Here is a 16295-nt window from a genome sequence, read left to right on the forward strand (position 1 = left end):
AAATAATGCAACACAAAAGACTGGCTCGTGAAACTGTTTTGAACACAAACAATGAAACCCAGGGGGATCAAACTGAGTTGCTGGTAAAGCAAGGTGACGATGAGATAACACAAAAATAAAAAAAATAAGCAATCAAATAAATACATTACACCAGGAAGCCTACAAGTTTCCAGGTGTAAAACCATCACATGTATCTACTACAACCACCAAGCACAACCGAAGTTCATCCCAACCCCACCAACACTATAAAGAATCTAAACACGGGTGAAAAACAATATAAGCAACCAGAAAAAGAATTTCACCCGCCATGAGTCTGGATCGTCAGTTTAGGTGACTATAATACAAGCTATTTCATATATAAATCCACTCTCTATCGAGCCCACGATACAGAATCAACCTCATCCCTCGCTGCCTTGTATAATTCAAGCCGTTTTGCACACTGTAGTCTTCTTTCCATCAATGCAGGGTCTTCATCTAACAACTGTGAAAGCTGCTTGCCCTGAAAAGCATGTGAAAATTAGTGGCTGTCAAAGAAAGCAATCACGTGCTTGGGCCAAGTAATGAAATTGCCAGTGGCCAAAATACAAAATCTAAGCAGCCATGAATCTAACATGAAAGCATGAATTTGATGCTATGATTCACATACAAAAATACAGGGACAAAAGTACCTCTTTCTTCCCAATTTGTGTGTAGAAGTAATTTAGCAATGATTGTTTGGCTTCTTTAACTTGGCAATGCACCACGGCCTTGGGAATTGTGTTCCTAAGTGTCTCAGACACCATACCAACATAAGAGGACACATTTGACCCAATCCTCCTGAAGTGCATCTCTGAATATCGGTCCACGGCTGAGGAAGCTGGATTGGCTGGAATAGCTGGATTTCCTCCTTTATTATCCACTTCCTGTGGAAGCCTTCGAAAGAAATCCACAGTTAAATATGAAGATTCCATATCCACTAATCGAAGAACTGTCTTCTTACTATCCTCTCGGAATCTCTCTAAGGCTTCATTAGCAGCGGCAGCCAATTCAGCTTGCAGAGAAGGAAAACGCCTCAGTTCCTGTTTCATATTGAAGATTAATGCTCTTGCTGATCAAAGCAGCATTGGTACTTGATAATATTAATAAAAAAAAAAAAGGCCAATTATAGGGAAAAAATGAAAAATATACCTGAGTTTCTGCAATTGACTTTCTGACAAGCTCTTTTAAGACGAAGTGGACCTAAATAACAATTTCCACATCAGCAAAAGGTACGGCTGAAATCTTCCATGAAAGATTTTATCACTTCTGGATACATTTGAAGAAATTTAATGTAAACCTAACAGAAGGTAAATACAGAAAGTTAGACTACCCACAGCATCTGCAGAGGCTTCGGCTGGGCCCCTAAAATAGTTCAGTGCGCTCTCAATTAGGCGACGGTATCCTTGCTCTGGAGCAATCAGATGTGGCTGATAACCATCTGCCTCTGAGACCACCCTCCTCACATTCTGCAGAGAGAGATGTCGATCAAATGGCAGCTTCCTCAAAGCAGCAGGGAGCTGATTATCAAAAACTCCATAAATCCGGTCACCTCCAGGTCGCCTGGAATAAAAAATCCAAAGGTCCTGTTATAACACTTAACACTACATCATTTTAACAAGGGATAGAAATTAACCAATTCAACTAAAGATGTGAAGGGAGAAAGGAATTTTCTTAAATTATACAAATATCATGAAAACGACATAAAAGGTCAGGAAACAACCCCTCCTCCTTTCAGGGAATGGTTATCATGAATTTCTGGGAACATTGTAATTTCCAATGTTGCACTCCAACTTGAAATAATTGGGAATTTAAATTCTTTTAATATAAAGTTAGGAAAAGGAAATAAATTCAATAATGTACAATTTCAATAGATAGATATCGTTTTGGGGGGAGGGGTTGGGTTAGAACTTTCCAAATCAAAGGTTATATATTTAGAGTATAGGTAAAAGAGTAGAAAATGATTACCCTCCATCCAGATGCTCCTTGAATACCTTGTCAAATGCACGGCAAAGTTCCAATATGGTGTATAATTGAGCCTAAAGCACAAAACATCAGCCATACACGAGGAATAAAAGGAGGGTTGGCCAGGAATGACTAGGGAAGAAATAGACTACTCACCCCAGCATCAACAGCAATAGGTCTACCCAGATGGTCCATCTCTGATTCAAGCTCATCAATGGTTTTGTTAATCAAGGATGTGATGCTTGGTATGCGAGCCCTAATTGCAGACTCCAAGTGCTGAAACCAAGGTCATGCCATTAAAATAATGCCATGATTTTATTTTATTTCTTTATGTTTTGGAAAAAAGAAATCCTGGAATCAATACAGCATGTGGAATATCAAACCTTTGAGAGAAGTTTTGCCAGATATTCTGAACCCATTTTATTGGCTAAATGCCCATAATCAGGACTAGTTGCAAAATACTCACGCTCCTTGCGCCTTGCCACAATCATGTCAACATTCTTATTAATGTCAGCTTGGGATCGGTTCACAATTCCAACCCAAGGATGCTGCAGCCGATAAGATCTTCCTTCAAGAACCTTAAGTACAAACAGAAAATAATATTTTTAATTCTTGATTATGAAAGAAGCAATTTCATTGGATTTTGATATAGAAATTACAAAGGAGGTGTGTGCTTGAGGGTGTGAGCAAGGGCATCTATATGCCCGAGTTGACTGTGTGTGTGTGAGAGAGAGAGAGCGAGAGGAGGGGTTACATCTAAGGCGTTGGTCCCTTTGTCCATCAAATCCAACTTAGTCAGCACCCCAAAAGTTCGTTCACCTGGGCAAAGTGATGAACAAGAATAGGTAACGGAACCCTAAACCATGTAACAAAATGTTTCCAGTGAATTATAGCTCAGGCACTCAGCTATATGCAATAAAATACCTGAGGGATCCACTTCCCTGGCAAGCTTGATAGCATCTGAAGTTGCTATATCTTGATTGGCTGGAGATATAGCAAGTATAATACAATTCGGCTGCAAACATTTAGTTTGATCAGTTAGAACATAAAACATGCACAAGGAAAGATATCATTTGGATACAAGAAACATTGTGCATTTCTTATCTCTATCACACATCAATGCAATTCATTACAGAACAGAAGTCTTAAACTTCTCAGGCACATGTTCAACACACATTTTCGAACCAGGCCATTTCATCAACATGTTTAGTTTGATCAGTTAGAACATAAAAACATGCACAAGGAAAGATCACATTTGGATACAAGAAACATTGTGCATTTCTTATCTCTATCACGCATCCATGCAATTCATTGCAGAATCAAAAGTAAAGTCTTGAACTGCTCAGGCACATGTTCGACACATGTTTGAACCAGGCCATTTCATTTAACATTTAAATTCCAGCATGAAATGTCAAAATGTTATGGATGCATCCTACTTTTGAAAGTTCCACCAGTCCCTTGGGCCATAAAAGACTACAGATATAAAACATGTAATATAGAAGACAAGCTAGAATGATGCAGCCATGTTTAAAATATCAAGACAATTTAAGCATATTGTGTTGAAACACAACAAAACTCGCCCAAATGACCACCATTTCCCAGTTTAAAAATGAAATGCAAGGCATCATTACCTTCTCAACATAAGTGCGGACCATAGTCTCGATGTCCTGAACAATACTTTCAGGCTGTCCCTCTGAAGATTAAAATATTTGTGACCATTCAACACTAATAGATAAAACCAAAACATGTGCAAACATGAATACAATATCACCGATTAAAGCAAAAACATACCAACAGCAACTTTTGTTAAACCAGGTAAATCAATCAGGGTTAAGTTGACAACTGCAAAACAAAGCAGACCAAGTAAACATAAGTTCAGATTTTGAGCATAACATTGGTGCAAGACATACAACTTAAGAAAACAGCACAGTTGACAACTAATCCACGTGTTCAAGATCAAATAAAATTGAAAATAAATTAATCACGCGCCATTTGGAGAATAGATGCTGAGATGGATAGGAACAGGAGAAATTTGTTTGGTTTTCCCAGTGATTCTATCAGTTTCATCCTGAATTTCTTTTCGCACCACAGCTGCACATTAAAAAAAAAAATCAGCAACAATTTATCAAATTGACAAGAAAGTAAGTAGAATCCAAGCAATAATAGGACTTAAAAAAATACCAAAATCACTGAATCGTCTTTTCGGGAGATGAAGAAATTCAGCATACTCTTGTGACCCATCCTCAGTCTTATGCAGCTGCAGTACCAGAGGCCTCCTTGTCACAATCCCTGCAATTAAGATTAATCAAAAAAATAAATAAATACCCCATGAGCAAACATCTTTTACACCAAAAAAAACTCACAAAAATTAAAGGGACAAAAAAGGCACAAACCTGATCCTCTGGGAAGAAAGTCTCGACCGACTATGCTTTCCAAGACTGAAGATTTTCCTGAACTCTGCTCTCGACATCCAAAATCAAATCAAAATTTTATAAATATTTTGTTTTTATCCCTGAAAAATCTCGCCTTGTCTCTTCTCCACACGAAAATTTCCAAAAATTCTCTCAAATATCTTTCTAGCTAGAAAAAGTTTCAAACTCTGTCTTTAGTTGAAAAGAAAACAAAAGAAAAGAAAGAGGGCCTTGTTACCTGTCCACCAACGACGGCAACAGAGGGAAGAGCTTCCCAAAGGGAAGAGAAAGCGTTATCAACGCCACCGTAGTCACCGAGAACTGTACAAGCTCTCTGGATTCTATTTACTAACCCTATCAAGCTCTCCATGGTTGTCATCTTTGAAAATTTTCAAAAAAAACCCTAAAATAAGCTCAAAATTTTGTTTTTCTAGAACAAGTAAGAGCAGAGAAGTTTCAACGAAGAAACGTTTGGCTTTGAGGTGCCTGTTTTGTTAGAAATGTCAGTGCCAATTGTTGGTCCCTGTGGCAGTGTGTATGCCGGTGACTTGACTCTTTTCTGGTGGCTACTTGGCTCCTTTGGCTTGGCTTTTATGATTTTACTGTCACGCGTTCGAGTTTTTTTGAATTTTGAACGTTGCCAAAGTTGTGGACCACTGTTTTTTAACATAATTGCAGAAATAAAGCCGTTTTCCTTGTAAGCATCCACTCATTTTTGCTGAGATTTTTAATTATTCATTCATTTATTTATTTATTATTTGAGAATAAATTATGATGCTATTTTTCACCTAGTTAGATGGTGTTTTGTTATTGTTTTTATTTTTAAATTTTTTTTCAAAATATTTTTTGTTTCAAAAAAATATTAAATTAATTTTATTAAAATATTTATTGATTTTGAGTATTTGTTAATGGTTTTGATATGTTAATATAAAAAAATAATACATTCTCAAGTAAGAAGTTATTTTAAAAAATATTATACATTACAATTTTAAATATGTGTTGGATAATATAAAAATAATATAATATATAGAAGCAAACTCATTTAGGAAGCCCGAGCGGTTGTTTTCCTTGAGATTGGAATTTTAAATTCTAAGCATCCACGGTCCGGTCTATTCCAGTTTGATGGGCTGAACCTGCAAATATATAATCTAAATTTTTGAAATTGTGTTTAGCTTAAACAAATATTTAATTTTTTTATGTTTTTTAATAGTTTTATTGTGCAGGTATCAAAAATAAATAAATAAATCATATAAATATATTTTCAAATAAAATTAATCTTAAAAATACATTATGTATCAATCACAATTCAAACAAGCATTTATAGGGTCCATTGTTGTTTCTGCCCCGAAAAAATAAATATTAAGAAAGCTCATTTTTATATTCAACACTTTTGAATGTTCTCGACCCTTTAATCGTATCAACTCTTGGTTAGGTCAAACTTTAAATTGATTAAGAAACTTCTACATCACATGCCACTATTTAATTGAATTATACCCTGGCAACTGCTATTAACCACGATCCAAATTGAGCCTGCATCAAATGAGTTTTTCCTTTTCTTTTATTTTATTGAATTTCACGCAGAAAAATTTATTAACTTTTTAATTTGAGCTAAAATTATCACCAAGCTAGACTAGCATTAAACCAAGCGAACCCAACCAACCCAAAGAGGACCACCAGGTGTAAAGACTTGCAATTAATCTGTGAACCTAATCAACCGAACTAGACCTACCCGAGTCATTTTATTTTTTTAATTGTTATTCAAAATAATATTGTTTCAATATTTTTAAAATTTTCCCAAAGTAAATGAGGCACCAAGATAGTTATAATAACTATGCGTTTTAACACCGTATGAAAGTTCACTTCGATAAGAATCTCTAGTTCAGTTCAAAAAAACAAAATCTCAAATTCTACCGTTATATCCGACATGATTCCGCAATAGCACCAGATAACTTTTTCTTGCAAGATCCGGTGCCTTTTCTTTTATTATTATGCATGCAGTGACTTTATTGTTCACAAGCAGTTGTTTTTTATGATATTTAATTAGGAAGAAAACAACTTTTTCAAGGAGCCACGGGGCAAATAAACAAGCACACAGCTCAAAGTTTTGAGCTGCAATCACAACTACATGATGAAAGCATTCAGCTATCTGCTGCATCATATGCATTACAAATTTAAACAAAAAAATTTTACAGTTGCTTGAGCTCATGCATATATATAATTACAAAGCCACCACTAAAGCATAGTTTTACACGGAACGCATAAAAAGCTCAGATTCACATCAATTTTAAGAGATTTCAGCTGGCTTACCTGTACAGGCAGGGAGCTAAGGAGCACAAAACACCACGGAGGAGATCACAGAAAACTGAAATGTGAGCCCTTTATAAGAGCCTACTAATCAACAATTTAATGGAGTGGAAAACATAAAATGCCCTTGCCAAGCTGCAATGTAGAAATCGTTGACAACATGTTTGAACCCCACTTTTCTCCTGCTGGCAAGGCTTGATGACAAATTTGGTGCATATTTCTCAGGTTTCAATCCCTCCTATAGACCAGTGTTGGGTAATCCGGGCTCCACATGTTGTTCTTCACATATTCTACAATTTCCTCCTGTAAATCAGGTGGGAGTGTCAAATTGAAAACTGTCTAGAATTGGCCTCGCATGAATAAGCATGAGAATCAGGAACTGCCATGCAGTCCAGATCACCAAAAGATCAGAATTACTGGTGAAAAAAGGTTTCAACTTCCAATGCTATTTAGGTTCTGTTTCTTTAGAATCAAATTAGGGTGGAACGAGTTAGCCTAAAATTCTCAATTGCTTGTATCAGCCAAGATGAAAACAGAAGTAAGCATCCCAAATGCACCCGCTAAACTTTAATCATATTTGACTTTCTCATCTAGACTGCAACACACCCACCACTCATTTCAAGGACAAGTTGACCTTTCAATGTCAAGCAATCGTTCGCATTCCATTGTAGGTATTGGGAATAAGGGTGACAATGTAATTGAAAAATTCAATAAGCAATGAGAAACCAATGCTGTTCTCAAATATTACGCATCCACGTCATTTCAATCCCAAACTAGTTGGATATGGATCTTTTTGTGCCATTCACATGCAAAAAAAAAAAAAAAAAAACCTGACTCAAGTCCCAAGAGTACAGTTTCAGGTAAAAAAAATCCTCTTAATTCAACAACTAGATCATCCATAAGTATGCAAACAAGATGGGCAACTTCAACTTCAGGTATCATGCTAATGCTATAATAAAGGGTTTTCAAACAAATAGTAAACACACCTGGCTGAGTTTCTGGAGCTCCCTAGCATCCATTTCACGGTATCCTTCTGCAAGATCCTCTTTTATGGCTTCCTTCACCACAGCTGCAGCCACTTCCTTTGTTATATCTCGTATTCTGCAAATATGTAAGAAGCTATGAAGTCAGGAACATACACACAACCTTTAGATTGCAAAGCTTTTTCAGCTCACTGGATAGAAAATTGAAGAGATAAAAGTACCTAGATGTTGAAGGGTATATGATTCCGTTTAGAACCTCCTCCTCTGCCATATATTCGGCTAGGCTGTAATTTTCAACTTGAAGTTAGATAATCAATATTGAAACATAATTGCCAAAAAAAAAGTAAAATGAAGCATCTTTCTTAGTGATTCTTAACACAACCAGTACATTATTAATTTGTTTTCCTGGTTATATCGTAGTCTATTTAAATTTCTTGGAAAAGCAACACCAACATATTTAATCCAAAATATCTATAAATTCTTGAATTGTCTCTGGATGATGAACTACTAAAAATTTCACAAATTGTAGAAAATGCTTCAGTCGACTTACTTCAGAAAGGATATGTAAAAAAATTACCATTCAGCAGCAGCCTGTAGCATGCCATCAGAGATGATCCTAGAACCAGAAAGTAGAGTCCCAAGTCCGATACTGCAAGGATAGAAGCGTCAATAGGTGGTAAGAAAATTGGAATATGCATGACTATATTAGTTTAGCTTGAAAAATTTTAATTGGGAAAACTGACCCTGGAAAGAGATACATGTTGTTTCCCTGGTTGCAGTGGCCAATATGACCATTTCCTGCAGCAACAAAAGTTTTAAAAAACTCTTTCAATCATGTTAATAATTTCAAGTAAACTCTTATTTGGAGAAAATAAAGAGATGGACTATAGACATTCTTGGCATGTCATAACAAGAACTATCCATCTCAAGTTGAAATGTAGCAAAAGATGGCTTTCAAGCAGCAGTACAAATCACAAAGCATTGGTGCTTCATTAATTCGAAGAACCATTTATTCATGATCAAATTAAGACGTTTAAGCCATAACGCATACCAAGATCCACATCTTGGAATGGACTTCCACTTGCAAAAAGAATATTGTCACCCACAATGGAAAATGCTTCTTCAGGAGTGCATTCGGCTATCAAAACAGAGAGGAAAAGGGAAGCGAAAATAAGACAAAAGGAAGAAAAATTCATTAGGTCAATTCAAGAAACAGTACAAAAACCAGGCATTCTTTCTTACAGTGGGCAACAAGCAAAAAAAAGGGGCAAACTTTATACCGTTTTTTGTGGGATTTGACATAGCAAATATGGCTGGTCTAGTCGAAGTTGAACCTTTGAGGGCCTCTAATACCTGCAAGTATCCACAACATCCAGTTTACATAAGCGGTAATTTATCACTTGTATAACCTTCATGTGTGCAAAAAAATTTCTAATTGTGCAAAAAAAATTGGTGATAAATTCTCGTGTATCCTACTATGTAACATGTACAACAAGATTTTGTTTGAATTATAACTGGGTTAGATGGGTTTTCTACCTCCTTTGAGAACAAACCTCCAACTGCAGATAATCCAAGAAGCACATCAGGTTTCACTTCTCGCACCTGGTTAGGGAAGATCAACCAAGATGAGGACAGTAATGAAAAAACAATAATCTTTTAAAAAGTACGGTGATTTTGTCCTAAATGATTTCACCCAGATAGACATGGCTGTACATAGAAGATTAACTATCAAGAGAGAGTTTTACACACCACTTCTGCAAGACTTGCACCTTCCCTTAATCCTTGACGACTAGCTTCTTTGACCTTCCTCGCAAATGGCAGAGCTTCCGGATCAATATTTTCACGTTCCTCTGTAATAAGACCCTGGGTATACAAAGCAACAAGTTCAATTATCATGCCTATAATGGAAAGGGCATCTGAAATATGGATGACAAGCTAGTATCAAAAAGGTAGATCCAGCTCAACCATTCTTAAAATTCAAAGTACAACTGCAACAAGAAAAGAAGATCCTAGGAGCCTCCACAAGATTATCTAGGTCAATCACAGCAGTTTTACAATACCTTGCCAGCAGTGAAAGCTGTTTCATAAAACAGAAATTATGCAAATCTAATGGACATAGATATAAAATAATAAACTTGAAGCCTATGACCACGCAGTTGAGCACTAAAGTATATATAACTGGCAAGCAGGGTGGTGTGAGTTTTTCTTAGCTATGAAAATATTAGGAAACAGGAAATACAGTTTGAAAAATACAATGCATACATGATATAGAATTTGAAGCCAACAAGTACCATTTCTCACCTTAGCATCAACTACCCAGAACTGTCTTCCTGCACTTTCAAAAGCAGATTCATTATTTCCAAGCATTCTAGCCATTGTTTTCCTGGCAGCATTGAGAACCCCTATTCCTGCACTGCAGATGAGCAAAGATTATGCAAACAAGCCTTAGTATATTGTATCATACACGCAAGTGCGAAGTGCCATTTCACAAATTAAACCACTGTCATTTTATTTGCCCTGAAACCTTTAACTGTATTACCAGCTTCAACCAAGTCTCAAAGAGCATGACAAGTTCACAACATCTCAACTATCTGAGTCAACTTTCAGTTTAATTTCCATCATTCAAGGATAATTCCACCTCCTGGTCCCTGCTTGTTAGAACATTTTTCTTGTCTTGATTTTTGCATTGCAAAGAAGAGGAAAACAGTTTTTATGGAGCATTCTATGCTTTCATGCAACAAATCAATGGAATGCAACTTCTGAAAATTAGATTGCTACAAAAAACAATCTTGACTTTCCGGGTGTAAATCAAGTATTAAAGTGATAAAAACTTTGGACATTCAACGTCCAGTCTACCCCAAAGAATTTATACTTGGGTGCTGACAAGGACAAACAGGTTACCTTCCAGCACCAGCAACAACAATCTTTTGCTTCGGAAAATCAATCATAGGCCTTCCTTGTGCTCTTACAGCTCCTAAAAGACCAGCTATAGCAACACCTGCCGTTCCCTGTGCCATGGAGTGGCATCAAATCATGCAAGCAGATTAAATATTTGAAGCTATGAAATTTGCATACTCATAGAAGACAGCATTTGATTCATTAATTCTGCAAACTATTCACTCATGACAATTCTATCAACAGAATAAAAAATCCACAGAAGCTAATGGGCAAGTTTTCAAGCAGTGGTGACAAAATAAAGTCAAAAAGGTCAATCCATGCATTGAATAAGTATGATACAGACAAGGAAACAAGCACTCAGATCTTATATATGGTAGAACAGATATGTTCTTTCACTGGGCTTAGTCTAGTCAACTCATTGGAAAATCATCACAACCATATAACATATATCTTACTGCAAGTGGGGCCCAAATCAAAAACCTCATTACCACTCTTTATAAGGGTTTGTCATGAAGGTAAAAGAAGAGAGTGTGTGCCGCTATAATTTTTCCATAGTTCAGTTATGTCCTAGGGAGGGGGATTTTTAAGGGAATTAACAGTTAAACCCAAAAGCCTTGTGCAAGGGGCAGGATGGTAAGGAATTCGAGGGAAAAGAATGTGTGTGTGTGTGTGTGATTTTTCCTGTTCTCTCTTCCTCAAGCTTATAACCCATTTTTTCACAATTTTACTTGCATCTTACTATTGGGCTCCACTAATGCACGCTTTTTGACATTTTCTTTAACTTCACATCAAATAACAATTAACTTAATTCTCTTCTAAGCTCCTTGCCAAACACTCTAAAAAATTAACTTTTTACAAACTGATATGATAATTACCTTGGCAATAATCCACTTCCATGTCTAGTGCCATGCAAATTGTTCATTAAGGGAATGAAAACTTTGGGGATTATGATTATTTCCTATATGTCTTTGGTTTTACAAACTCAATTTTCTGGCTGAAGAGGGAAAATAGGCTCTTTGGTTTGAAATGCAGGACCTACGCTGTGTTCCTTCTGTTTTGTATATGTGCCTCTCATCAAGTCCTGTGCTCATTCTATTCCATCTATTTCTTACTACAAAATTACCATAAACCTAAAACATTCTCACTTAATAACTATTTAAGGCCTTCTTATAGACTGCGGGTTACAATGCAGCAAAGTAATCATATTTACTTACTATATTAGCAAAGACCAGCCACACAAGTAGTGCTGCAAAGTGACTGTACATTGGCAATACCCCCTGTAATACACTTCAGGAGAATAAAAAGGTGCTATGTTATTAAATACAGATACTTAATTACCTGGACATCATCGTTGAACATTCTGTAGGTATTCCTATATCGCTGCAACAACTTGAATGCCCACTTACTTTGGAAATCTTCAAACTGAATAAACATAGGGCATTAGTAACTCCCAAAAATAGTGAAAAATAGGAGGGGGGGGCGTTGTCTAACAAAGTTTGACTAGACTAACTATACATAACAATTGAAGTTACCTGCACAATCACATGTGGCCAGCGAGTGAACACTGCCTCCATGAATTCATCAATGACTGCAATATACTCATCACCATCTAGACGGGGTTCTTGTAATCCCAAATCTATTGGCAAAGAATAGCACAAAGTGTCCCTTGTCATTGTGACAAATTAAACATATCTAACAAATACTAATAACTGTGATGACTATACGTTGGACAATGTCACAATAGGTGAACAGCTCTATTATAAATAAAGATGCTATTTCTTGTGATGTCCTAAAAGATCTTCAAAATGATCAAGTAGAGAGACCCACTCACACATGGGATCTTTGAGTAACTTCTCATTGTTAGTTCCAACATCAATCATGACAGGAAGCACCTAGAACAGGCAAGAAAACAACAGTAAAGTTCTGTAAGAAAAATAGTCTACTTCACTACGGTAAGAGGTTAAAGAAGAAATTCAGTATGGCATAATCTAAAAATACGTCAAAAATTTTAAGTTGTAATCAAGGTAGAAGCATTTACAATGCAAACAAGGAATATAATATTAGGTCCTACAGAAATTAAATACAATCAAAATAAGCATTTACAAGGAGAAGGAAAATGTTCAAAAAAAAGTACGAAGGAAAGGAAACAAATGCAAACAAATCATCTCAGTGAATATAATATTAGGTCCTACAGAAATTAAATACAGCATCACATGAATTCAGATGCCACAAGGTAGTAATACACATTACCTACAGTGTTAATGCTTTGTGTCACATTTTCAACATTATTTATTCCTGATACATGGATAATTACAATAAATTGAAGAATTGACACTGCATGCTGTGATGAAAACTTGTGTCATCAATTTGGCACAACTTCAGGTTAAAGATTTGCTATCTCATACAAGTTCCATCTATAATAGCTACGTCCAAGAATTTTCTGTTCCAGACTCAGGTGTAAAGACGGTTTATTAGATTGCGGGCATGATCAAAAGATTATCAGTTTGGTATTGGGAACACAGATGATATATGGACAAAACATATTTACTGCTTTTCTGGAACATTTATCATACAAACAGGTAAAAAATGTTTATTCAATAGAGACATGTAAACGAGATATACCCTTTGAGGATTTATCCCAGCAGCAGCAACATACAAATCTAGCTTCCCAATAGAAATACCAATTCCCTGAACTCCAAGATCTCCAAGACCCAATATCCTGCTTCCATCCGTAACAACAATCATGTCAACCTGTAGTCATCGAGAACAAAAAGAAGAGTAAATAAAATCTGCAATTGATGTTATAAAGTCTAAGGTCCTGCGTATACTTCATCAAGCCATCATGATGGCCCTGGCATGACAATCATGTGGTTATAACACAACCCTTCCATCTTCTTTTCTGTTTATATTCCCTCTACCCCTCCATGCTCTCATCATCCCAATGGAATAATAATTCAAGACACAAAGAAGTCCATTATTAAATGCATAACTGATAAAAGCAAGATACCTGCTCAGCTGGCCAGTTATACACCATGGACATCATTTCTCCACGGTCTTCAGCACTGAAATACATTCCCCTTGGTCTTCTAAACAAACCACTGTAATTTTGGCAAACAAGACCAACAGTTGGGGTATAAACTATGGGTGCATATTCCTCAATATGGGCAATTAGAACCTGTCAAATTCAGAAGTAGTATTATAACCCGGTATATCATGGACAAAATAAAGAAGCCTAAGAGGTTAGGGTGCATAATGTCATTGGCTGCCCAAAACAGTGTGACGTACAAGCTATATTTCAGCCTTCATCCTCTGATGAATTGCAAGAGGATTACATGAAAAATTAGAGTATCTGATAGAGCATAGCAGAGAAGTGATTTCTAGTAGAATCCCTAGCTAATCACATGGATGATGGAGAGGAAGACCAATTGATACTCAACAAACAAACAAACACCTCTTAAACCAAGGTTGTCAACCAACTAACATTGTATTGGGATGGGATGTCTCACTGTGTGCAAACCAGTTGCCAAGGGAATGACAATGAATGAGAGAGAATACAAAGATGAAGAGCAGGGGGACTTTTGCATAAGCAGAAGGGATTTCCCCCCAGAGTTTTAGAAAAATGAAAACATCTATGTGCACACCCAACCTTTTACAATAAATCTTTCTCTTGTTTTCTCTAACAAGCATTGTTAACAGGTTTTATGGCTAGTCATCAACCAGCAACCACAAAAACAGATGTTGTCACAAAATTCTGCTGCTGGTATAACTCGTAATCGGTGTGACATGGCCAGAAGTCAGGTTTCGACATAGGAACAAAGAGCATGAAATGGAACTCAAACATTGAACATTCATAGCTACTTAGAATTCAGAGTCCAAAGCATGAAACAGATAAATGAGCTAAAGCAGAAGAAATTCAATCCACGATAAGCAGTGCCAAATCAAAAGGGTATAAACTACCAATCACTCCTAAACATTTTATTTAAAAAAAAAAAACTCAAAAAACTTAATTAAAATAACTCAAATGTAAAATTAGAAGGGGGGGGGGGGAGTACATCACCTGGTAGTACATAGTCTCATTCCTATCATGTAATCGATTAAGTATCCGCCACTTAGCCAGCGCATATGGATCAGATGGTCCGTCTCTTGCCTGCACTTCAAGCCTCTTCAGGTCAGCCTCTGTCATTTATCAAAACAAGTATTCGCTTAATATTCTGCTTCAAATAAAAAAAATACTCAGATCAGCTCAAAATTAGAAAAGAAAACATACTGAAGCGTTGAATTTGCTGTTCAGAAGTCATAACATTGGGAGGGAGAAGTCCCCGTAGATCGAGACGGTCGCGTTCTGTCATAGAAAACGCTGTTCCCTTCATAAAATTAAAATAAAAAAGGTTACCAAAATTGAGATTAGAAAGGAAGGAAGAGTGAAAAATGATTATTGAACTATTAATGATAATACCTTGTTGAACCAGGGATCGTGAAGAATATCAAGGCTCCGTTTGTGAACAATGGTAGGACGGTGGCCCTCCAATGTAGTGAAATGTCTAGTAGCCTGCATCAGGACCGCCGGATTCGTCATTCTTTGTCTGAGCCGTTTGATCAGAGACGAAGACGCTCTGATCTGATTGGAAAAATTTGACATCCTTCCTTTGTGAAGATTGACGATCAGCGAACAGAGAAAAACAACAGTGACACGGCAAAGAAACACGGTAGTGGAGTGGCAAGTGAGTGGCTGAGAGAGAGAGCGAAGGAGGAAGACTTCTTTTTTTTTTTTGGGGGGGGGGTTGAAAAGTCAGAGAAATCCGCCCCCTCCTTTCCTCTCTTTAATGCTTAACTAATTTGTCGCTGGACTCAAAATGTTTACCTGTCATTTTATTTTTATCGTTATTTTTATATGTATTTGTTGATAGGAGTTGTTTTAAGGAGATGTCATTCTTGAAGAGACTTATTTCCTTTTTTAATTTTTTTATATTTAAACTAGTTTACTTAATTTTTTCGGTTCGGATTAAAAAATTTATACATAACAAAATAATATTTTAATTGTAATAAATAAAAAATTCGATATAATTATTTAATCTTAAAAATCCTAATCTAATTATTTTATTAATTTATATTTTAAATTAAATTATCTGAGAATCAATTCATGTGATCTTGTTTATTATATAGATTTATAAAAAAAAAAATCAACTCAATAACTAAGCATAAAATTAAATAAAAATTATATATTAAAACATTAACTCAATCAATAATGAGATAACCTAGTTAAATAAGTGTATCATAGTTGACTCAATTAACTTGAGGAAGATATGATTGGATCCCTTTCTAAAAATATTTTAAAAATAAAACGATCTCATTTAAGATAAAATAATTGAATGTAAATTAACAAAACAACACCTAATAACTCGGCCACTGAACCAAGTCATACGCCGTATAGATTTTTTTTGTCAAGTCAATAAAAAAAGAAATTGATAGAAAGTCTTTTTGCTTCTCTTTTTTTTCTTTCTTTTTTTCGTGGGAAAGGGTGGGGGAAGGTGCTCAGGACCAATCAAGGGAGAGGCACGTGCAATGCCCCGTTGCCCGAGCTAAAGACCACAGACTGAAAACGATATCGTAAAGGCTAGAATGGACGACCATCAATCATCAACAGACGACGTTCATTCAAAAGGCAACCAAGTGTCGTCCCGAGCAGGGCAGGTTGCTCGATTTTGTGAGCTAGCTAGCT

At 36.2% G+C, this 16295-nt stretch overlaps 2 protein-coding genes across 2 annotated transcripts; both read right to left on the minus strand.

Annotated features, from left to right (window-relative positions):
* Nucleotides 1-116: 116 nt before the first annotated feature.
* On the minus strand, nucleotides 117-5061 carry LOC118034115 (phragmoplastin DRP1E). Its single transcript, XM_035039308.2, has 15 exons — nucleotides 4630-5061; nucleotides 4374-4437; nucleotides 4162-4269; nucleotides 3970-4071; nucleotides 3772-3822; nucleotides 3612-3673; nucleotides 2905-2995; nucleotides 2735-2799; nucleotides 2364-2558; nucleotides 2137-2256; nucleotides 1984-2054; nucleotides 1353-1578; nucleotides 1168-1218; nucleotides 669-1058; nucleotides 117-499 (listed from the first exon to the last, which is right to left on the minus strand). Exons 1-15 carry the CDS (start codon nucleotides 4768-4770, stop codon nucleotides 371-373), a joined length of 1866 nt encoding a protein of 621 aa, XP_034895199.1. The 5' UTR covers nucleotides 4771-5061; the 3' UTR covers nucleotides 117-370.
* Nucleotides 5062-6471: 1410 nt separating this feature from the next.
* Nucleotides 6472-15375, minus strand: LOC118034113 (NAD-dependent malic enzyme, mitochondrial). Its single transcript, XM_035039307.2, has 19 exons — nucleotides 15033-15375; nucleotides 14844-14940; nucleotides 14634-14752; nucleotides 13584-13751; nucleotides 13199-13327; nucleotides 12408-12468; nucleotides 12109-12212; nucleotides 11915-11998; nucleotides 10580-10686; nucleotides 9980-10091; nucleotides 9428-9541; nucleotides 9215-9280; nucleotides 8959-9031; nucleotides 8730-8816; nucleotides 8422-8476; nucleotides 8256-8327; nucleotides 7900-7962; nucleotides 7682-7796; nucleotides 6472-6998 (listed from the first exon to the last, which is right to left on the minus strand). Exons 1-19 carry the CDS (start codon nucleotides 15213-15215, stop codon nucleotides 6924-6926), a joined length of 1884 nt encoding a protein of 627 aa, XP_034895198.1. The 5' UTR covers nucleotides 15216-15375; the 3' UTR covers nucleotides 6472-6923.
* Between the last annotated feature and the right edge of the window lie 920 nt (nucleotides 15376-16295).

The sequence above is a fragment of the Populus alba genome, chromosome 14 (genome assembly GCF_005239225.2).
Source record: "Populus alba chromosome 14, ASM523922v2, whole genome shotgun sequence".
Taxonomy (NCBI): domain Eukaryota; kingdom Viridiplantae; phylum Streptophyta; class Magnoliopsida; order Malpighiales; family Salicaceae; genus Populus; species Populus alba.